Source organism: Crotalus tigris, unplaced genomic scaffold (assembly GCF_016545835.1).
Source record: "Crotalus tigris isolate CLP2741 ecotype Arizona unplaced genomic scaffold, ASM1654583v1 scf7180000020608.1315917, whole genome shotgun sequence".
Lineage (NCBI taxonomy): Eukaryota > Metazoa > Chordata > Lepidosauria > Squamata > Viperidae > Crotalus > Crotalus tigris.
Genome location: NW_024098104.1, coordinates 728908 through 752126, shown reverse-complemented (window position 1 = coordinate 752126; position 23219 = coordinate 728908). Strand labels below are relative to the sequence as shown.

The 23219-nt window shown below is 45.5% G+C and overlaps 1 protein-coding gene across 2 annotated transcripts; it reads right to left on the bottom strand.

The window, feature by feature from the left end:
* Positions 1-1718: 1718 nt before the first annotated feature.
* On the bottom strand, positions 1719-22956 carry EPN2 (epsin 2). 2 transcript variants are annotated; one of them, XM_039367940.1, is made up of 9 exons: positions 22820-22956; positions 12067-12851; positions 9570-9682; positions 8631-8723; positions 8172-8331; positions 5545-5721; positions 4955-5047; positions 4376-4585; positions 1719-3575 (listed from the first exon to the last, which is right to left on the bottom strand). In XM_039367940.1, the coding sequence occupies exons 2-9, from the start codon at positions 12659-12661 to the stop codon at positions 3247-3249; spliced, it is 1770 nt and encodes a 589-aa protein (XP_039223874.1). In that variant the 5' UTR covers positions 12662-12851; positions 22820-22956; the 3' UTR covers positions 1719-3246. The 2 variants fall into 2 exon arrangements, with proteins under 2 accessions (XP_039223874.1, XP_039223875.1); XM_039367941.1 differs by having other exon boundaries at positions 8172-8328.
* Positions 22957-23219: the final 263 nt, after the last annotated feature.

Below are 23219 nucleotides of genomic sequence, written 5' to 3'. Positions count from 1 at the left end.
TGTGCAAATCTAGAAGGACAAGTGATAAAATGTTCTGCTGGGAGAACAGGAAGAGCCAGAACTGGGGAGGTGGAGGATGAGGGTGCATATTTGCTGCTATGTCAGGTTTAGGAACAAACAGATGGCTTGATCAACAATTTGGTTCGTGTTTGTTTTTTAAAAAAAACCCTACAAAACAAGTTACTGGGGGGGGGGCAGGCAGACCCGTTCTTCCAAGGACCAGAACAACTGCATTCATAAAAGGACACCCATAATCCTTCGTCACACCTCTGCCATAAGGGAAGGTTATGATACAACGGTACAAATGATAAATGACAGCTGTACAGAAAATAGAAGTTCAACAGCATGTATGCAAAGTAGCCTCTTCCCAACGCTTTAGAAAGTAGCTCCAAACGTTTAAGAGGTGTTTTCCTACAGCGTCTGCCACAGAAACCAAGACAAGCTAGATATTCCTCCACAGCTTAAGCCACACTCAATACAAAATGTGCATTAGAAGATACTTGGAGACAAAATAGGATGGGTGTGATCGCTTTCTTTGAACTAGGGATCTTTTTTCTCTAATCGGATTCATAGCTTTTATCTTTTTTAGTCCCTTCCTTTTCTCTTACTCACGTGCGCATGGCCAGCTCTCTCCTGTCTCTAATCCTGAAGGGTTTGCCCACATTATGCTGGCCATCTTTTCTCTTTCTGGGAAACTCAAGAGCAAGACGACAGACTGGCGGAATAAAAATTGAGCAAATAAAGGGGAAAAAATGATTAATTTAACCAGAAAGCCTCTTTAGAAGCATTCTGAAGTCTAGGTCACTTCAAGGAAGGTGGGATAGGAAGAGAAGGGACAGTTAATGATGTTGTTAGACTACGTTAAGTGGAAGGAAAGCAATGCCAGGAAGATGACATGTTTAGCTTAAGCTCTTTTAAAACCTTTGGCTCCTTAAGGCTACTGTCTGCAGTCCCGTTGACTGCAGACAAAACACTTAATTAGCGTACTGTACCTGGGTTAGCTCCATAGCACAAGCTATTTTTTCCACCTGGACAAAATAAATCAGGAAGCCCTTTTTGAAGCAGGAATTCTGCAGGGACTGCAAAGACTATGCTGGCCACGCGGTGCAAGGGCAGACGCTGAAAGGGGGCCTGGGGGTGTTCATGGCTACCCAGAGTGAAATGACCTGTTGTGAGGATTCAAACACAACAACTTTGCAGCAAGGTAAAGGAAACAAAATGAGAAATGGAGGCAGCAGGCCATCGGAAAGCAGTTGCTTGTCTACCGCCCAATGTCTGTCTGTCTGTCATATGTTGGTATCAGGTGCCTTCCCTCAAGGTCACCAGCAAAAGGTCCCTCTTGCCACTCTCAAGCCACACAGCTTTTCAGGAAGTTTTCCTTGACACACATACGCATAGTCAGCTGGCCCCAAAAGAGGCTTCCTGGCATGGATGTTTCTTCTAAATTATTAAAAGCCACCCAGCAGCTGTCCTACTGCACACAGCGAGGGTCCAGCATCAAGGGACCTCGTCTCGCTGTTGCGAACATCTGTGTGTAAGCATGCAGACATGTTCATGCGTGCTTCCTTGCAGTTACCATTTGAAAAGAAAGTAAAGAATTTTCAAGCAGTTATTAAACCCGAGTATGGCTTAGTGGGGGGGGAAAAAAAGGAGCCCAAAGCATCAAAAGTTTTACTTTTCAGAGAAGATTGTAAACAGAGCCACGTAACACCATGAAGTGCATTCTTTAGTTAGAAGAGTTTAGTTAATTAAAAGTAACATTCATACAGTAATGTTTTGTTTTATTTTTAAGTTGCTGAAAGTATTACAAGAGAGAAGTCATTTATTTTCCATGATCTTCAACCTCTCAAAAGCTTCCAGGAGGTTTTGTTTTGTTTTTTTACACAAAGTGGAGAGATGTATTCATAAAACTGGGAATCTGAAAGGCAACTGTAGTGTTTTCCTTTTTAAATGTCACCTTAGCCATATTCCTCTCAAAATTTATGTTACAGGAGCTTTTCCAATTTTTTTCAATACAAATGTCTTTGTTCAAAAGCAGGTTTGTCGATACTCCCTTTAAAATTCTCTTTATGAAAACCAAGAGCTAAAATATTTATATATAAATAAGAAACATTAAATCAAAAAAAGAAAAGAATTGGAAAAGAAAGACAGTATCTTAATTTTTCCACTAAACCTGATAAGTCTATCAAAACTATTGACTGTTAAATAAGAACATTATAAAAATTAGCAAGAGTGAAAACAGAACGCTGACCTGACGAACTCAAATCCAAAACGGCCCTATCCTTAAAAGTGCAAAAGTAGACAAGGATTACTGCATAATAACAAAAGGTCACCCCAAATCAGTTCCCGAGTCGCCCTATTACCTCTGTATCCCCCACCATATGCTTTTTTAAACCTTGCATTGCAAGTCAAAGTAAAAGAGCAATTAATTTCCAAATGAAGTCACCATCAGAAAGCAGAGCCAAAAACGGTCCTGAACACAAGTGCAGCATGCCAGCCATTCAGACGGAGGTTGTGGACAGTCCGTAGAAGTGTAGAAATTCAACACTGCGTACAAAACGGCACACTTGCGGGGTTTCACAAAAACTTGCAGGACTTCACAGAGCTTGCTTCGGGTCTCCTCCTCTGGATAAGTTCGCCCAACCACCCCCCCACCTGATTCTCAGGGGGGGGGGAAGGGAGGCAGAGTTTTGCTCGACAACATTTTAGTGTGTGAGGATATACAGAAAACAAAGGCCTGGGCTGGCCAGATACTTCTTTTGTCAAGACTGATATAAGGACTATGGGTGAACCAACAGTCTAGAAGAGAATATGGTTTATGTGCAAACCATGTTCACTAGCACTCTTGAGTCTCAAATGTGTTTTTACAAGCATGGGATCTGGCTGGCTCAGGCTGTGGCACTTCAGAGTGCGGCGTATGGTCTACAAAACAACACAGGGAGCTATTTAAGATGGCAAAGTCTTCCTATTATGTTGAAATGATTAACAAAAAAGGAGGAAGGGGAGGGAGCAGAAACTGACTTTGGTGACACACGCCAAGGCGTTTCTGCCAGGCTGCCAAGAACCCAAACAAAAAGTACCCTCTGCAGCATGTGGGCGGGTCTCGGGGAACGGCCAAGGGCACCGGAGCTCCCGCAGAAAGCTCCGGCAGCCAGACAGCCTAGCCGCCCCCGTCTCCGGCGCTTGCGGTTCACCTCCAATGTCCTGCCCGCCTTTCCCAGGGAGGCTTCACGCTCCAGGCCTCCTCTAGAGGAGGAAAGGGTTAGTCGCGTTGGCCGGCTGAGAGATCGAGGGGGGAATTCCCGGGTGGTGGACAGGCTGAGCCACTGAGCCCATTGTGCCCACGCTTACTCCCGGGCCCATCCTGGTTAGAGAGGTCACGGGGCCCACGGCTGGCAAGGGGGGCAGAGCCACAGAAGGAAGGGGCCCCGGTTCCAGCCCCGGCGCAGCGTTGAAGGACAGGCTACCCCCGAGGATGGGGCTGGCCCGCATCTGATTGAGAGTGAGGGGCTGCGGCTGATTCACTTGGAAGGGGTTGACTGCGGCCGGAGAAGGAGAAGCCGACGACGACGATCCTGGAAGCAGAGAAGAGGGAAGAGTCAGTCCAATCTCCCCGGTTTCCAGGCCGACAGCAAACAGTTACACAAGCACAAGGTTGCAACAAAGGCACCCTTTTCCAGACACCTTCAATGCAAGGCAAAGAGGCAGGGGCCCTGCCGGTGCGTCATGCAATGCCCACTGCCCAGGAATGGGAGCAGTGGGGTCTGCAGAAGGCAGCCGGGTAGGGGCCAGGGGGGGGTCTGCAGAAAAGGCAACCAGAGCAACAAATCACAACCAAAGTTGTGCCTGAGCAATTCTGCCAAGCACCGCAGAATTTGGATTCCGCTGCTGGGGGCTAGCCAGTAGCCCAGCTGAGAGACTCTGACCTAGAACCAAGGTCCTCTCCCTAAGAGCCCCAGAGTCACCCCCACCTTTCCTCCCAACGACAGCCTCCAGGCGATTCTCCCCAAAGCTCCACTCAGAGTGGTGTTGAGAAACATCAGCAACTTCTTAAAGCAGGGCTGGCTGGGGAATTCTGGGAGCTGAAGCCACTCGTCTTAATGATGCTTAGAAGGACTGCCTAAACCATGCTCCAGCTGCCTCTCCAAGAACTCACCTGGCGCTTCTGGATCCTGTTCCCTGCCAGGCCATTTCCCTAAAACACAGCTGGGATCAGCAGCTACCAGTAGGCTGGTGAAATCAGCTGCTGCCCTCACTCAAATAACACAGTGCAGACCGTCGGCCTTAAAGTGAGCGGACTCATTAATGGAGCCCCGATGTGCCCGTTCTCCACTCTCAAAGAAACCACAAGTGCAAACTCGGGGCGAAGACGTACCCGGAGCCAAGAACGGATTAAGGGATGGTGCTGGCTGGGGGGGCTTAGATACCAGGGAGTCCAGATTCACCAAAGCAGCATTGGGGCCCAAGAAAGACTCGGGGGTCCTCCGAGCGCCGCCCTGTTGACTGGAGGAGGAGGAGCCGGCTGGCAGGGAGTCCGAGAGGGCGGGGCTGGTGGTCCCACTGTTCTGAGCTGACAAAGCAGAACCTGAATCCGGGAAAGAGAAAAAACGGCTCCTGAAAAAGATGGATCTCAAAAGGACGCGATCCCTATTATGCCCGCTTTCCTCAAACATTAGACGATTGCTTTACTCTTCCCCCTTTTTTTGTTGCTCCTTCCAAGGGATGTGAAATCCCAGCCTGCCTCAAACACCAAGCACTGGCACGGATCATGCTGATCTTTTATAAACAATTTCGTTTACCTAGGCCTCAATGTCCACAGGAGTCATGTTCTCCCTTGTGATTTTTTTTTTCTTTTAATTTGGGGAAGGCTATCAAGATCGTTCAGCAGCGGTTTCCTATCAGGCGTTCAAGCCCCTTTTCAGCCCCCAAACTCAGGTGTCCGTTTCAAAGATACCTTGCTTGTTAGAAGTTCGAAGGGTGTCAAATTCAGAAAAGTCGTCTTTAATTGTCCCATTCAAATTGCTGAAGAGGTCGAAAGATTTACTACCTGCAGTGGAAAACAAGAGTGTCCTCGTTTTAGTTGCACCCCAGCCAGGACTCTTCTCCATAATCCTAGAAAAATATGGTCTCCTCTAATGCCTTGCAATCAGGGTGCCCCCCCCCCTCCCTCTCTTTCTTTGTGGAGGAGAAGATAACCAGTTTCACCCAGCTGCAAAACTCCACCCCAGAATCTGGGCCACCCTGATTGGAGAGGCTGGGATCTGGGCCTTCCCGTTTGGCTGATGCAGGGAATAAAACAAAAGCTTTAGAGTATCCACAACTTCTCCTTTGCTCAGGAGAGACAACTATCATCTTTCGCTTTTAAAAAAAGCATTCCCATCACTTGAGCCGGGCTGTGATATTTCTAAACATTGCAGCCGTATGGCGATAATTCTACCTCGTGTCCAGCCACTAAGCACCTACAGGCCAGAGAAGATGTTTTAGACCTCGCCGCCAATAAAACAGGCTCCTCCAGGAGACACGGAAAGCAGGCATCCTACTTACTAGAAGCAGAAATTGGCTTGTTTACTGGTGCTGGTCCCCAGGGGTCCACGGCTGTCTTTGTTGCCACGGAGGAGGGCTGGGAAGGAGCCCAAGGATCAGCATTCTTTGGGAGAGGCTGGGCAGCTGAGGATGCTGCAGGGGCTCCCCACGGATCAACAGAGGTGGCTGGTTTGGCACCTGCAGGCAAAGGATGTACAAGATTTACAGCCAGGTTACAGCTAAATCCGACATTCAACCTGTTACCAACGATCAGTTCTGAGGGATTTATTTATGTAATCCTAAACCTAACTCAGAAATTCACCAACAGAACTAGATGCGAAGAGCATCTACACACAACATTTAGAATCCTAAGCCAAAATCTGTGGAGCATTTTTCACAAAGAAATCCTAAATCCAGATGTGCGATTTCAAACAGGGAAAAGGAACCTTTTTGCTTCTGCTGAAGTTAAACAACGAGACGTTAAGAACCGTCTTGATCTTCTCAAACACTGAAGACCCACTTGTCCGGATCGACCTGCTGCCCATCCAAGTATTCCATATTGGTTCATCATAAACTGGATTCTAACAGGATTTCTTAATTATTATTTTTAAAAGTTAAAGATTATTTCTTGATCGGCATCAACATGATTATGCCACAAAATTAAAATAGCAAGTTGCTATTCCTCCCCTTTTCTTAGTGCATTGATTTAATCAAGGAGAGCCCAAATTTTCCATTGGTTGGTTGTGTTTTGGCGTATCTGTTTAAAGGAACCCTGCTGGAAACACACACACTGTAAAAACATTGATCCACATTTACAAACCAGTGCAGGTTCCCAGTCATTATGTCCAGAAGACAGGAAACACCGCAGAGCTTTCCAGAGAAAGCAGCTAATCTCTTCCCGTGGCCTCCATTTCCGGCAAATTTATCGACAATGCCATGGAAGAAATGCTAATCGCTCGGGGCTGCCGTAAATGGAAACCTCCCAAACAAGTTGCTCTTTCATGAATTGGAGGACAAAAGCGGGCGGGCGCAGAAACGGCAGGGCTGGAGGACAAGACCCCCTTCTGAGGAGGCTCTTATTGAATCTCACTGAAATCCCCGTCCAGCTAAGTGAGACTTAAAGGCCTCTGTTCCGCTTTGAGTCAGCCTTTTCAGCGGCATTCAGATACATAAATCTGGTTTCTTCAGCACCATCCTAGGGAGCCAAGGAGCTGGCGAGCTCAAACAAGGGGCTGTTATCAATGAATCAAATCCGTCAATGTTGGAAGCCCCCCAGTTGTTGCAGCTGCAGCTTGGGGAGCAGCCTCTTTCCTTGAACCTTAGTGCGGGGGATTGATGGCACCTTCCTAGGTTTAAGAATGAAATGTTCCCAAAACCCCTTACATTCCCCAAACCCAGGGCCTCCGTTTGGGGATGTTTCCTTTATCTCCGGCAGCAAAAGACAAAAGGGTCTGAGGACGGAGCAGTTCAAAGCAAATGCTGAGCCAGAGCTCCTGTTAAGCTTGTTCTACTGGATGCACATAAAGATTGCCACAAAAACCAAGAACAATCCTAACAGGTGACAGAAAGGGAACGAAAGAGACCGAAGGATTTCTGTGTGCCTTTGCAGCACTTGAATAGGCAACCATTTCTGCATCCTAAGATAAGGAATAGTAAAGCCCACCTTGCAGGTACAGCAGATGGACAAGCAAAGTCAAGGACTTGAGCAAGAAGTGGTTAATAGCCAAAGCAAAGCTGGACAACATCCAGCTTTGGAGTTAACAGAAGAAATCTCCCAATCTGGGCATCTGAAAGGGGAATTCGAGACCTGAACATTTGTTGGGATAAATCCCCTCGTCTGGCAAGCCTCTCTGGCAGGTATTCTCCAAGTATCCCAAAAGTGTTTTTTTCACAACAGAACTGGACTTTGTTTTTCCTTGAAGACGTTTCACTTCTCATCCAAGAAGCTTCTTCAGTTCAAACGAAAGGTCTTCAAGGAAAAACAAAGTCTAGTTGCCTTTTGAAAAAGCACCTTTGGGACAACCTTGACCTGGATGACTGAGAACCTCCACAGATATCCTCCAAGTATCTCATCACAGAAACAGCCTCAGGAGAAGCATAAAGGAAAAAAAGGCACCTCAAAGGTTTAACTGGGGAGTCTGGAAAAAAGGGAGGCAGAACCCGATTCCAGAAAATTTGGATCCACTTAATCTTTTCAAAAGCCTCCTGGCAAGATTCTAACCCTCCCACCGCCTAGTTCCACCAGAAGCAACCCAGTTATAAAGGCAGCCCCAGACAAGATCCGTAACCAACGGCCTGGCTTAGTCACCTCAACTGCTCCTCGTTGGCCTAGGAGACACGCAAACCTTCTGCAAAATAAACTAAAAAAATAAACGAGGGCTAACAACCAATAGGACTGTCCACTAGTCCTCAGCTATACTGGTTTGAAGACCCCTGTTCTAGAGGATTAGTTGGGTATGGTAGTGGTGGTGATGGAGGAGGAGGAGGAGGAGGAGGAGGAGGAGGAGGAGGAGGAGGAGGAGGAGGAGGAGGAGGAAAAAAGGTGCCAAACTACAAGGGAAGCCAGGCTTTCAGGATTTGCACAGTCCATCCCACTCCTAGGGCTCTGTGGGAGTGGGCAGCAAAAGACCCCTTTCCCCCACTCTTACCGAACGATTGCCATGGATCAGAGGTGGCAGTGCTGACTGGAGGACCCCCCCAAGGGTCAGTTTTGTTGACTGCAGCTGGGGGCTTCCAAGGCTCCCCTTTTGGGGCGGAGGTGGCAGAAGAGGGCAGCGCATCCATGAGGTCCAGCAAAGCTGTGTGCTGCTGATAAAGGTTATTTTTAGCTGTGTACAAACATTTTACAGGATCCACAAATCATCTTTTTCAAAAAGAAAGAGAGGAGCATAAGGAACAAAAAAAAATTGCACCATTTCACTCTTTCACATGCCCTCAGCTGATCACTTGGGCTTTTTATCCCAGTACGGAAGAGATTTTTTATAATAAAACACTGTGTCTTCCATGAATGCATAAATACTCGTATCAAATAGAGTTGCAATGCCGGCTACGTTTGTGTCCCACCTTCCCAGTGAGGTCTGAGAATTCTTTCAAAAGAAACCGCCTACCTCCTTCTTTTTGGGAATTTTGACAGTATCTCTGCGACTTTCTTCCAAGGCCATCTGCAACCTCAAATCGTCTCCTCGGCGCAGGCGCTCTTCCTGCAGAAAGGAGGAGTGGGAGGTTTAAAACAGGCTCCCACCACGGCTCAAGGAAAGCCACAAGTTGTGCTCAGGGCTCGTCTGTGAAGTGCTTGGATGACACTTTTTCCATGTGGTTTTCTGAATTTCCTAGTCTAGATTACAGCCAATACTTCCAGCCAGACTGCAAAACAGGTAACAGCTTTATTCCCTAGTCATCTAGTAACTGGCTTCACAAGTCTTAAAGTGGCCAAGTTTGGAGACCCCTGATCTAATACTGAAGAGGCTAAAACGCCCATTTTCACTCCTGCTTCACTGTGTCTGCTAAGGCACGGGTGCCTCAAAGATTCAGAATTTTCCATACACATCAATTTAAGGTTTTAGAAGCCAAACAGAAAAACTGGCACCGTTAAGGCTTGATCCTAGACCTGCAAAATTTTTTGCTTTAGGCTTTGACTGATAGCTCCAGAGGGTGATTCACATCCATTCACAAAAAGGCTGCAGCTTTCCTTTGATGATCATGCTTAACTCGTAACAACTGTCATACACTTCCACGGATCACCAGCTCCTTGCTTGTCCGTGACAGACAAGCCGGGAGCCAGGTTTTCATGAGTGATTTTCAGTTAACGGGGAAATTGGGGTGGTGATGACACGGCCCCTGCAGGTTGCAGAACTTTCCCCCTGCTATTCCAACCTACCAAACCTAGAAGGGGAGGGGGCTGAGAGCTGTAGTTCAGCTGCACCTGAAGAGTTGCAGGTGCCTACCTGTGCTCTTCCCAGCTCTTTTCCTCATTTCACCTTCCTAGCGTGGACGGCAGGTCAACCCAACGTGCATCAGGGGATGCTGCTGCTCTGCCAGAAACCAACCTGTTCTGCCACTTCTCTGCTCATGGCCAAAGCCAGCTGCAGCTGGAGTTCCTCTTCCCCGCTGGTCTGAGGTCGGGCCTGCTCCAGTTCTGAAGACACTCTTGGTGATGTAGCTGCAGGGAAAAAGAGGCACAAGCTTGACTCTCTCTGAGCAGCTCAGCTGCTGAAAGCCCCTCTTCTCCACCTCAGCCATCCTCCACAGTGTGTCAGCTACACTTCCGCAACTTAGGCCAAGGTGGTGATGTTCCTTACCCATCTTTGAACTGCAAAGTCCCCAGGCAGATCAAACCAATAATTAGCAATAGCAATAGCACTTAGACTTATATACCGCTTCACAATGCTTTACAGCCCTCTCTAAGTGGTTTACAGAGTCAGCCTGTGGCCCCCAACAATCTGGGTCCTCGTTTTACCGGCCTCAGAAGGACAGAAGGCTCAGCCAACCCTGAGCCAGTGAGACTTGAACTGCCAAACTACTGGCAATCGGCAGCCAGCAGAATTACTTTAGTAGAAACAGAGAACCCAGAACTGTAAACTGCCAAAGAGCCAGCTGAAGACTGATAAAACCAAAACTAAACGTGAGATTTACAGCCGTAGATATTTGGGGGTGGGAGGGGAAGAAGGGATTCTAAAGGTGGCTGTCCTTGCTTGTCCTCTAATCACAGATGCACTGATTGAGGTTTCCCATTTAACATGCTGCGCATAAAGACTGATCTGGAAGCCAGGTGGGTGCCAAGGGCGTCTGATTAGGTCGGAATCCCAAGGCCAGGCTCTTTAAGATTGAGGCTGGCTATCTTGAATGCAAACTCCGAATTGGCATCGCTTTAAACGCAGAACTGCTGTCCCTCTAATGCAGCAGACGATCGGGGGGAAAAGAAGGTCGAGGATGCAGACATGAAGTCCCATCATACGGTACTAGCAAGCAGTGCACAGGGGCAGACTAACAGCATTGCGGTTCTTAAGGCTGGGAATGGTTTGCTATGCTGACGTGCACCCCACCCTATGCCATTATCCCATAGAAAAGTGCCCACTTAATGCACAGAAATTCCCAAGGTCCAATCCCACACATCATCTGTAAGAGAAGAATGGCAAACTAGATAGTCATACCTGAGGTCTCTACAGATATTGCCAAAAAGCTGTGATTTCCCTGGTATTTTGCTTCCTCTCCTAATAAGTACAGTAACAGTAAATTTCCCAGGCCTGTTTCGGTCCATGAAGCATTCATCTGGGTGCAACGTCAAACAAAGTGAAACGCAATCCTTCCCTGGATCCAGACCAGGAATGCTTGATAATGGTGATCCCATGCACACGGAGGAGAGACAGAGAGCAAAGCCCTCAGAATTCAGCATGGCTGGCTTGAGTAAATCTAGTTAGGACAGCTTACCGCCCTGTTTCCACATTCAGCTAACTGAAAATTGTTTTTAAGGAATTGCTTAAAATTTCTCAGAGATTTAAAATCATAGCAGCATTTCAGATTAAGACGGGCTGACTACCCCCACGAAGCTTCCGTTAATTTTTATAAAACTGTGCCGGTAAATTGAACTGACCTATTTCCACCTTCCACTCCACATTTAAATCCCTCAGAGAAATCAATAATGTCATTAGGAGGCCAGTAATGACAGCTCATCAGCACCCCAGCCAACCCTGCAATTTCTTAAATTTCCAAAGCATCCCAGCATTGTCGTGAAAGCCTCATCTCCCAACGATCCAGCCTAAACGGTTTCCTTGTAACCCATGAAGAGATCCTTTGTTATCCTGCTACAAAGCGCCTGATCATTGACTCAGATGTTTGCACAAGATGGCACTGAGTAGATCCAATTTTGATACCCCGAGACCTGCTTTGTTGCCACTTCCACAAACCCTTGGATTTCCAAACTATGAGGAAGTCAAAAACTGAGGTCTGCTCTTTCACAAAATTCTTACAGAAACGGCTGAACTCTGAGCAGCCATTCAGGCCAGCTTCCCCGAAACCAGAAACACTTCCCGGATGATATTTCCGCTGTCTGAGACTTCTAGGGAATCCCAGTGCTTCCCATTACATGTGTCTGATAAATGCTCCCTATAGGGGAAAAATGGGAACCACACTTCTCACAGATTCACAGAAATTATTTTAGAAAATTATTATTACTAGTCTAAGAGTCTAGTAGCACCTGTACACTAATCAACTCTCTGTTATCACAGAACCTTTTCCCTGTAACAGTTCAATGAGGCATTTCTCCATCTTTAAAAATGCAACAAAATTCTCTACAAGGGAATAAAACTCAAAATTATAACTAAGTGGGATGGGACCCCTGCAGGAAGGCAAGGATGAAAGAACTACTTCCAATTCAATTTTAGGGCGGTTATCCTGTCCTGGAGAACATATTTAAAGTGAAAGCACCAGCCAAATAAGGGCCACACACCAGGTAGCTGGTTCAAAGACCCGCATTTCTTTTTTTTAACCCACCCGCAAATCAGAAGAGAGCGTGGAAGCACACCAAAGCCCATAATGTGCACTTACACCCATGGTAGGAAGCTGGAGAGCCTCCAGATTTGCCGTACTCTTGCTCAGAGTAGCTGGTGGACAGATTAGGCTGGCTGGACCCTCGGCCAAAGGAGATCTGGTTGCTGCCCACTCCGATGGCCACTTGAGCCATGCGCTCTTTGGTCTTTAGGGCCTGGGCCCTCTCTGCCTTGAGCCGCTCATCGTCCTTCAGCAGGGAGACCAACTGCTTGGACTTCTCACGCACGTTGATGCCCTGGTCCTTCCCATCCCGGTCAATGTACTGAAAATCTTTCAAAGTCTGGATGGCAAAGATGTTCTCTTTGCACTGCTGGGCCACCCGCTCTGACCCAGTTTTGATCAGGTAATCCAGCAGGGTTAAAGCCTTGTAAACGTGCCTCCAATTCTTGCCATGGTCGTTCAGCCGCTTCCAGATCATGCTCATGATTTCAGAGAAGGCTACCACGTTGTAAGTCAGGTCTGCAATTTCGGTCATTAAGGAGCTGGAGGGACCCCAGGGATCATTGGAAGTTGCTTCCCGGACTTTAATTTCGGCCTCTGAATAATTGTTCACAATGTTTTTCATCTGCCGCCTAATCGACGAAGTTGTCATTTTTATCTCCTGCTCCCGTCAAGGCAGATTCCTCCCGAAAGTCCTTAGGGATTGGCCGCCGCGGCGCTTTCCCCTCTGCAAGTCCCTCGGACAGGAAGACAGAGCAAGGGCACCACCCGACTTGGAGCAATTTCTGATAAAGTCATTTCTTCTCCTCATCAAAGGTGCAAAAGAAACTGGGAAGCTTGACCTAAAAAGGAGGGAAAATCCCATTAGTAACCATGGCAATGGCTTTCTTGCATTTTGAAAAAGAGTCAAATCCAACTTCAGCATCCCATCTGTCCGTGGGCTGACATGACAGGAGGAACCATCCCCAGGACCTGAGCTTGCCTCAGCGGCACCTGGGTAACTAAACCACTGCAGACACAACAGCTAAGACTGGTGGTGAAAAAGAATCCAGACCCCATTTATAGCAATATCTTCCTTCCAGCCACAGGCAAACAGGAGTGTTTCAAGAGGCCTTCGTCAGGCATCCAGACCCAGATAAAACATTGTAAAAGGCTCGGATTGCCAGATAAAGGACCAGAAGGAGGACTGAGCTACGGCTACAGACCAGATGGCACCACCGCCTTGAAGCAACTCCTGTTGAAATCATTTCCCCTCCTCCTCCCTGCAGGGCCATTTGTTGCTCTGCACATCACACTTGGGCTAGTTCCCCAAATCACAGACCCCGCAGCACGCCCCACAGGAAGGTAATCTTCAGCCTGAGAACCCTGAGACCCAGAGGGGGATACCAGCTGCTGGCCCAGGGGCTGGGGCAAGAGGCTTCCTATCCTCCACTGATCCCCTTCTATCAAGACTGCAAAACATCTGTCATGTCACTATCTGACAGGCAGAAAGGTAAAATAGATCATCTGGTAAATATTGGCAAATTACTTTCATTAAAAGCAAAGCATTACATTAGTAGGGAATTAACCTTCTTTAAAGAGGCCCTGTGGATTATTAGCTTACTGATGAATCGCCCACAAAACGTGTAAACTCAGCAGAAACGGGGTCTCTACAGGGCCGTGAAGTTGCAACTGCTGCACGAATCAGAATTAAACTTTATGCAGCAGCTGCTTGGGGAAAATATCAGAATGCAAGTCGACTTGTTAGAGAGAGAGAGAGAGGGAGAGACAACCGCTCTGGCAGTTGCAGCAAACTGTCAGTTTATTGTCAAAGAGCACTCATTTCTCTTGGGATCTTGTGATTCCTGCAACTGAAGCCATATCTGCAATTAGGCCTCCTGATAAGTCTGATGCAGCCACTGTGTCACACCTCAAAAACACTTGCCTTTTCTGGCCTTCTCAACAACATAGTGTGTGACTCAGAGGGAAGGCAGGACTATGAACAGTGGAGAAGGGAAAAAAACGCATATGCAGATTGGAAGCTAAATTCTTCCCAAAACCACATTAGGCAAACGGTCGCTTTGCCCTAGGGAGCTTCCAGACTGTTTTTAGTCCTGTCCTTGGCCAAAAACTTGGCAAAGCATTTTAGAATCTGAGAAGCAGTTTTAGATGATCACAATCGTTGTGATCCATCCTGGCCAGAGCCCCCTTTTCTAACATAATCTGGACTCGGTCATTAAAGGAACAACTAATGCTTTCAGGTCGTTTTCTTCACCGAAGTAAGTGATCTACCACGGACTTCAGAAATTATCACTCTAACGTGATTTCCAAATCCCAAGTGGGTCTTATCATGCATAACTTTCCAAACTCACGATACAGCTAGGGCTCCCCAGTTTTAGAGGCATGGCCTTTCTTTTAATTAAGTACGGTGCCATACTCATAGATGTATATACAGAGAAGCCATGTACAGAGAAGTAATAAATGTTTATAATTATAGACAACAACTAGATTATTACAGCATATTCTATGGTGCAATAAAATCAGCATACAAAACTCCAAAACGAAGAGCAGGAAACATGAATAATTAGCACCAGGCATAGTGTTTTATCATAACTTCAGTCCTGAGGGTTAACTTAAGTTACCCCAGGGGTATCCAAACTTGATAACTTTAAGACCTGCGGACTTCAACTTCAATGGCTGGCTAGGGAATTCTGGGAGTTGAAGTCCACAAATTTTAAAACAGTCAAGGTTGGACACCCCTGAGTTACTTACTCCCTGGTTAGAGCACAGGGCAAAAGGAGATTCGTATCTTAATACTCTGTGGAGTATTAAGGAAAGTGCATCACACCTTCCAATTTGTTGAAATTGCAGGAAAGTTCTCAGTTTGCAGGATAATGAAACGCATTTAACAAGCCACAGATTTTTTTAAAAAGTTAATTGAAAGCAAGAAGAAGTACCTGCATTCTTCTACTGAAAACTTAAACCATGCCAAGCATGTTTCTTGTTCCAGGTCTAATACCACTTTAGGAAGGAAAAAGAAAGCAAGCACCAGATGGCCCATGCCCCATCTGTTCACTTGGAATTAAACCCCACCAGATTTCAAAGAGAAGCCCGGCGACCCCCTGCAGCTTTGGAATCCAACTATTTCCGGTGGTACAAAAGGAGCAAGAGAGACCCCCAATATCTCGGGGAGATACAGGAAGGAAGCCTCAACTCTCCTGACCCCTGCTCTTCAACTCTAAATGGCCTCTTTTCCTGACATTTCAGGGGGATGAACAAAGAACTGGGCTTTCATTACACCCATTGCTCAAATCTTTCACGAGAGACTGGGTTAAAAGTAACAAATCATCAGACACTAATACAATAAAGAAGCTGTGCATTTAAAAGGGGGGGAGTGTCAAAAGATTTGTTTCCAGAGCTAAACAGGAAAATGAATTCTGTATTTCATTCTATCACAGTTAACAGACAGTTAACAGATGCAATAAAACTGGACATTAGGCATAAAAGTCCATATACAGAACACACATCGGATCTTTTCTGCCATAGTAAAAAAAGGAAAAACATAGCAACAGAACAGCAAGGAGTCCTGGAAGAGATCACAGGAATTTTCTTGCATTCCAACAGTCTAAACATAAAGTTCTGCAGAAAAAAAGAACCAAGCTGAGATTTAGCAAGTAAAATGTATTTCAGAAAGGAAGAAGGGAACCAAGTGTCATTTTTCTAAAACACACAAACTAGTTGACAACTGACCTTGAACATACCCTAAGTTTCCATCTCAGGACTTCTAGAATGAAAGCTTGAGCAGAGAATTGTTGAATCTGATCCTAAGGCCGAGACTGACTCTGCAACTTTACAGTCAGTTTACCAAAGGGAAAGAGATGCTTTCAGAAGAACTTTTCTCTAGAAAAGCTATGGGAAAACATGGATTATTGGCCAAGTTTAGGTAGTCTGGATTCCTGATGTACCATCCGCTGCACCATCATGCCCTAAGGAGCTCAGGAGTGTCCATCCCCCGTCATCGGAGTTGCCTTACTTCAACAAGATGATTTCATCATGTGCCTTTCGACTCTGTGTACTTCAAGGCATGTTACACAATTGGGTGCTTTTGAAATAAAAGCCAGAAGAGATCCTGTTGAACCATCAGCAGAAATCATTGAGAAGGGAGGAGGAGGAGGAGGAGGAGGAGGAGAAAAACAGGAAATCTGATTCATGAGGAGCAACAAGTCAACCAAGTATTTTTGAGATTAAACACACAAACACAAACACATTGCTATTCAAGGAATGGAGAAAGCAGAGAGCTGTACATATATGTGAAGAGGCCCTCAAACAATTTCAACCCTCAAATTATGCTAATATCATCGCATTGCCCAATGCGGGCTTACTGTTAACAGTATAAGAAAAAATAAAGTGGATAAACACAAACATACTGTCTGGAGATTAGTGGAGTCGCAATTCATCATATCTAGATAGTGCAAAGTTGGGGAAAGCTGGACTACAGACACAGAGAGAGAGAGAGAGAGAGAGAGAGAGAGAGAGAGAGAGAGAGAGAGAATAAAATCAGATTTCCATGCCCAGAATTTTCTTGGGCACAGAGTAGGACCATGGCAGATCTTAAACGCTGCTATGGAAACAGAGAAGGAAACCCATTTGATACTTCTCTTGATCTTACAAGGTGTAGGGCCACTTAGCAATTCAGGCAGTGCATTCCCATCAGGTTTGAGACCAAGTGTATGATAGATGGGATGTGCCACAAGAAAAGATTTCCCAAATGCTAAATTGCAATTTACTCATTTTAAAATAAGGCTTGCAAAATACACATGTTTAAAAAATGAAAACGCCCTATTGGAAACACAAACTAAAGGATATTAACCCAGAAGGTTGTCTGAAGCAGCCACCCTAGGAGCACAAACTGCAAACAGAGCCCAATTGGAAGGGCTTTGAAGTCCAGGGGGAGAGACTCCAGGAACCTGGGACTAATCTCTACCCCATCCTCCAGGGTCAGCATAATGGAAAATAATAGCAGGTCACAAGAGATTTTACTTCCATTAGTTTAATTGCAGTGAAAAATGCAGCCCTGCCCTGGATTAAGAGGCAAGAACCCAAGCAAGCAAATGTCCTGATTCAAGATTCAAATACTGTTCGGGTTTGGATAGGGGAAAAGAGCCGGGCTCGATCCTGCCAGGACCGAGGGGCTGGTGGCTCTCTGGACAATTCTTCACCATTGGTCCTGGAACAGACAAGTGCTCAACCCAGGGGGCTCTCCTGGACTCACAGCGCGTCAGTTGTTGGAGTCTCTGCAACAAGTACTGGGACACTTACAGAATGGCTGACCATCCTGCTGAACACACTTACAAGGTGGAGGTGTTAGCACGTTCAGTTTGAGTCAAGCTGGGCTGAGCAGAAATTTGGGGGGTTGCAGGCTTCACATTGAGGCTCTAAATTAGGGATATCCAACCTTGGCAACTTTAAGACCTTTGGACTTCAACTCCCAGAATTCCCCAGCCAGCCACTCCGCAGGAGTTCAAGTCCACAAATCTTAAAGTTGCCAAGATTGGACACCCTGGCCCTAAAGGTCATTGTGAACAATCTGGACAATGCAAGCACAACATCTGTGTTACCAAACTTCCAGACAATCTCTTGCTCAATGTCCTCGCATTAGGACATATTAAACTTTCCGCCTTATTGAAATAAAACAGGAAGTGTTTGCAAATAGTGCCGAAGTATCCTTACTGAACTGCTAACTCCATTTTTGTGGAAGGTATTGTAGCTAACAGGCTAAAAAAGGGCAACTTTGTTAAGAGTTAATCTGTAACATCATTGATTCAATTAAGTCTACAGAGTGTTCAAGTATCCACAACACAAATGTTGCCAGGCAGGCAAGAAAAAATCAACAAGCAAAACCGTAAACATACACCTGGAATAGGATGTTTGACATATTTTTTTAAACTTTTATCCCCTGAAATGCAGCGTTCATGTAGCATAAAATATACTCAATGTAATTAACTAGTTAATTGCAATACTTTACCTGCTTGCAACCGAACCAAGGAGGCACAGGGAATAAGAATCAAGACGTTGTATATGAAGCCAAACAGCGAAGGTTTTGTTTGCTAGTTCTTTGCTTCATTTATGGAAGAACAGTTCATTCTTTACTTGCAGTTTCAGAGAGCTGACTATACCTCATAAATCACAATAACCCAGAGAAGGTATTATTTACTCTTTCAATCTCAAAGATTAACTCAATAGGATCAAGAGGATACCAGTCTCATGGACCCAGTGAACATCATTAAACAGCTTTTAAAACACAAGTATAACTTTAAAGATGAAAGAAATTATAACAGGAAGATCCAGACAACACTGTATGCAATTTAACTCCACTTAAATCCATTAAGTAAGCCAAGAACTACAATCAGGGGAGAAGGTGAATCTGTTCTTTGAACTTTTAAAGGAGTTAAAAAGTGTCTGTCTAAACATGAAGAACATCTTTAGAAGCGACCATTTTCCATTTCTCCTTTTCTTCATCATAAGGAATGCAACAACTAACCATGACAGTTGCTTCAAACATCATAAAAGCACATACAGAAGCTACAGAAACTATAGGCCCATTGAGTACGGCTACTAAAAACTAATTTTGAAAACAAATACTTTCCATTAGCCATTTATTTCAGTGAGGTTGGCTTAAGGCAAGTGAGTTAAAACCTGAAATTCTGGAGAAGTGAGGAACTGGTCTAGAATTCTGTAGCTTTCCATTGACACTTCTTCCCTCTTCCCAAGTCCTTAAGCATGCAGGGATTAACAGGAGGGGTGGGGGCAATGCCCCAGACCCCTGTGAAGGATAGCTGAAATTTTCTGGCTTCACAAATGGCCTGCTTCCTGCAAGCAGCTCACACCCTTCACTGGGAGATGCTTAAGAAAAGGAGAGCACTCTATTTTTACTATAAAAAAAGGCCTATCATCCAGATCCAACTTCATAGTCACTTGGAGACCAACAGGACGAAAAGATTACTTACACAGCAAGGCTTCTTTGACACCCTGGGAAGGCTTGTGCTTAGCTCTCACACGCTCACTATCCCAGCTCGGAAGAGAATTGGTCAAGCTTGCAAGCAAATGTTCCTGCACCTTAGTCATAAGGTGTCCTAAGCAATGGGCTAGCTAGGGCATGGGCTTCAATCCCTTCTCAAATTGATCTATGGTCTATGGAGCAGATTCGGCAAACCAAGTTTTGCTAGCCGTTTTTATGACCTTGGTGGGCATATGGCTGAGCAAGGTCTTCAGTTCAGGGTAGCTAAGAACTGCAAGCTGTGTTTAGGGAAATCTGTGACCATCTGATCAGCTTCCAAAGAACCCAGGAAAAGAGTTTCAAGATGCAGCAGAAATTTTGCATCTTATGCGAACACAATAGTCGGTTTCTATGTACCGTATGCTGACCACTGAGTTCACCTCTTATAAAACACCTTCTTACTATGCTCAACAACAGAGGAACCAAAAATAACTGTGGCAAATAAGGAAGGTTTACTTGATGGATTCACACCACAGCCATGTGGTAGCCCTGCGTAACCTATTTAAGTCACTGATCGGCAGCCTTTCCATGCCTTCCAGGGAAGCTTGCAAACCACCAGACTCAAAGTGAATTATACAGCTTTTCCATAATTAAATTATTGTATTTGCATCACATTTATGCTGCAATGAATTAAAAATTAAAATAAAAAATGTTAAACAATAAATAACAGCAAGTTAAAAAAACAAAATTGACAGCAAGAACACAGACTTTCTTAAAGCCCTATAAAGTGCCAGATTCTCAGCCCTGTGACTAAGATCCAGACTTTTATGATCTACAGATGTGATACAGTATAATATCTACAGTTTGTAGGAAATGTGGTCTTTAACCATATTGGCTAGGAATTAACGCCAATATATATCATGTACATATACCAATAAATATATATCACATTGCTACTTTACTCTAGAAAGCTGCAGACAAACCAAAATACTCATTATCAACAAGTCAAAACTTGAAAATTCATGTCATGTAGTTAGACTGCTTTATTTGATCCCTGGCAAATGGCACTATTCTTTCACATGAAAATTACTTGCAAGACATCTGCTAAGATCAGAATGAAGAAAAGGAATCTGAAGACGCATCAGTAAATAAAATGATTAAAGACTTCCCATTTTAATTTAAAGGCTACAGTCTGCTACACACTTATGTGGCAGTTACCACTATTAAACTCAGTAGGGCTTAATTCTGAGTAGAAATAGTCCCCGTTAATGATAACATTACAAAAATATATATGTATTCCAATTATGTGGCAATATGTTTACCTTTCTCCAAACAATGTTAAACTATTCATTCAGCTAACCCATATCGACAAAATGTCACAATGATTTTTTTGTAATGTATTTTAAGCTAGAAATTGCTACACCTGCCAATGCATTTCCATTGCAACAACCCTGAAGTTAGGCTTGCGTATTGCAGAGTCAATCCCTAAACATTATCAGCCTTCCTTGACACTCTCCGTGGGACTGTTCAAGAGAGCTACATAAATTTAATCTCATGCTTAGCTGGCCATGCCTCACATATTTCAGTGAAATTTACTCCCAGGTAGAGACTTCCACGGATTCGATTGACAATTGAATATTTCTAAGTGACATAGAGCCAGTTCATACATATTAAGATTCCTAACTTACCTGTCTGCACAAAAAGGGCCCATGCTCCTTTTAAATGAAGTTATACTAAATTTCAATCACTTTTTTATTAAAAAAAAGGGGGGGGAGAGAATGAAGGAAACCCCAATCATAACCCCACCGCACAGACTTCACAAGCTCTGTACCAACATGCAGGTCCAATTTACAACCAGCCTTCTTCAATACAACACCTCCAGAAACAAGAGGCCAACAACTCACAAAATTCCAGCACTATCAGCGGAAATTCTCAGCTAATCTCCAAAGGCTGAGCAGGGCCAGAAGAACCCAATTAATACTTGGATGGGAGACCACAAGAAATATCAGACTAGACCAGAAAGTAAAAATAAAAAATAAAAATTCCCAGAACAGCAGAACCTACATATCCAAGGAGTTAGGTGTCTCCATGAAATCATTTGGAGTTGATTTATTTTATCTTTACTTGGTTCCAACTCTCTTAAAAGGCACTAAGTCAAGAAAGGTTACTGTACCCAGTGCATCTATAACCAAAACTGTTCTGGATATTACCTCATAATTGCAATCAGTCACCATTTTTTAATATTGGCATTAATGTAAATGCATTTTCTCAGTTGTGCTGCAACAGGGAAGAAATCAAGTATCATCACGGTATTTCATTACTGCAGATCCCTATGCGTTAAAATGTTAAACTCATATTTATATGATATTCAAATATCTCCCAAACTATGCAGACTTTAATAAAATATTTTAAAATTCAATAATTTGATGGAAAACCCGGAATGTCTGCAAGGGTAGATCAAATGCTTCAGCAAGGAATATGATTGCCATTGAGCAGAATGCAACAGAAAATGACAGAAAAATAGCTGGAAAAATCAGTGAATGGACCGGACCTCTCCTTTCTGGCTATTTTGATTCCAACTGACAAGGTAGAAGGAGGAGAAAACCTTTTTGGTATTGACTGTTCCGGGATTGCTGGAACAAGCTTTGATGCCGAAGACCACCATCTACAGACTTCACTGCCATGAATTAAAAGAACTACTGCTCTCATTCTAATAAAAATAACAAAAAGGACAGAGAATTCAGGGTGTTAGGATCTGGCCTGCATTACACATCTCTTCAGAACAACTCCTTCACAAAGGCAAGTCCACCCAACACAAAATACAGTCCCAGTACACACACATTCTGACTGCATGAATTCCCAGCTCCGGAATGCACAAATTCACTGTTCAACCAACGTGTCTGAAATACATTTCAAATTTGATTCAAAAGAACCTCTGCATTTGGAGGAAAGCGAAGGCACAGATTCTCGAGAATCTCTGTTGTGTCACCCACACCACACCTCAGACCATTCTCCATCCTGTGTGTGTTTTTCCTTCCCATTTCAGATGAAGACAAACATCTTCTAGACATACAAAGCAGCTTCCATAACTCAACCCAACCACTTGCTTTATACCGATACCTTTTGGATATTCAGGAGCTCAAACACTGACCTTCTTCCCTTTTACACACACACACATCAATTCTTTCCCTTGTGGGTCCATTTTAGGTAATCACACAACTTTGGTCTCTTTTTCACATTTATGCTCTATCATTTCCAAGCGCAAGACACACCCACAAAAAACCATAACAATAACGAGGAATCTGGTAACCGCTTTCTGCCCAATTTAATTCTGATTAAAGGGCACAAGCTTTGGGGAGAGCTCGGCTTTTAATCAAAGGCACAAAAGCTGCATGAAACGCATCGGCTGCCAGATTTCATTGCCACCAAAAAATAAATAAAAATAAATTAAGATTAAATGTCCTCCTCCCAAGCCACACTCCAATATACAGTGATGAGGGTCCCCGCCTCCACCAGCCACGCATAGTTGGGGAACAGCAAGAAAACAAAAAAAAGGGTTGCAAAAAAGCAGGGTTCAAGCCCTTCTTTGGACCCTGCCAATGGGGGGGGGCGGCAGCCGAGGAGCCCCTCCCTCAGGCCACCCCTTCACACGAGCCCCTGCGGCAGGTCGGGGTCCTGGGGGGGGAGGCAGGAGGGAAGCTAGGGAGTCCTGCCAGAGCCCCCCTCCCCGAAAGAGCCTTCGGGGGTCTCCTCAGACCTCGCTGCCCCCTCCCGCCGCCAGGGAGCCCCCGCCGGCCCCAGGGGCGTCCCCGGCCCCTCCGCGCCGTCTCCTACCTGCTGCTGGCGGGCCTGGCTCGGCTCGGGGCTCCGCCGCCCGCCGCCGCCGCCTCTGACACCCGCCGCCCACACGCGCCATCCAACATGGCGGCCCCGCCGGGGGAGGAGGCAGGGCAGGGAGGGGGAGCGAGCGAGGAGAGAAGGGGTGGGGCGCGCTCCCGCCCGACCGGCGTGCTTACGTGAGGGCGTGCGCGCAGCCGGAGGATGCCTTGCGCAGGCGCCCTGGCTGCCCGGGAAGACTCAGAGTCTGCGCATGCGCCTTTGGTGCTCCCCGGCACGCAGGAGGGATGCTCGTCGTGGCGCGTGCGATGCAGGCGTGGAAGCAGGAATGCGGACACGCGGCTCGCCATCCGCACGTGCCTGCAGGGGTGGCCCTGCTTAAATGATCCGCGCACGC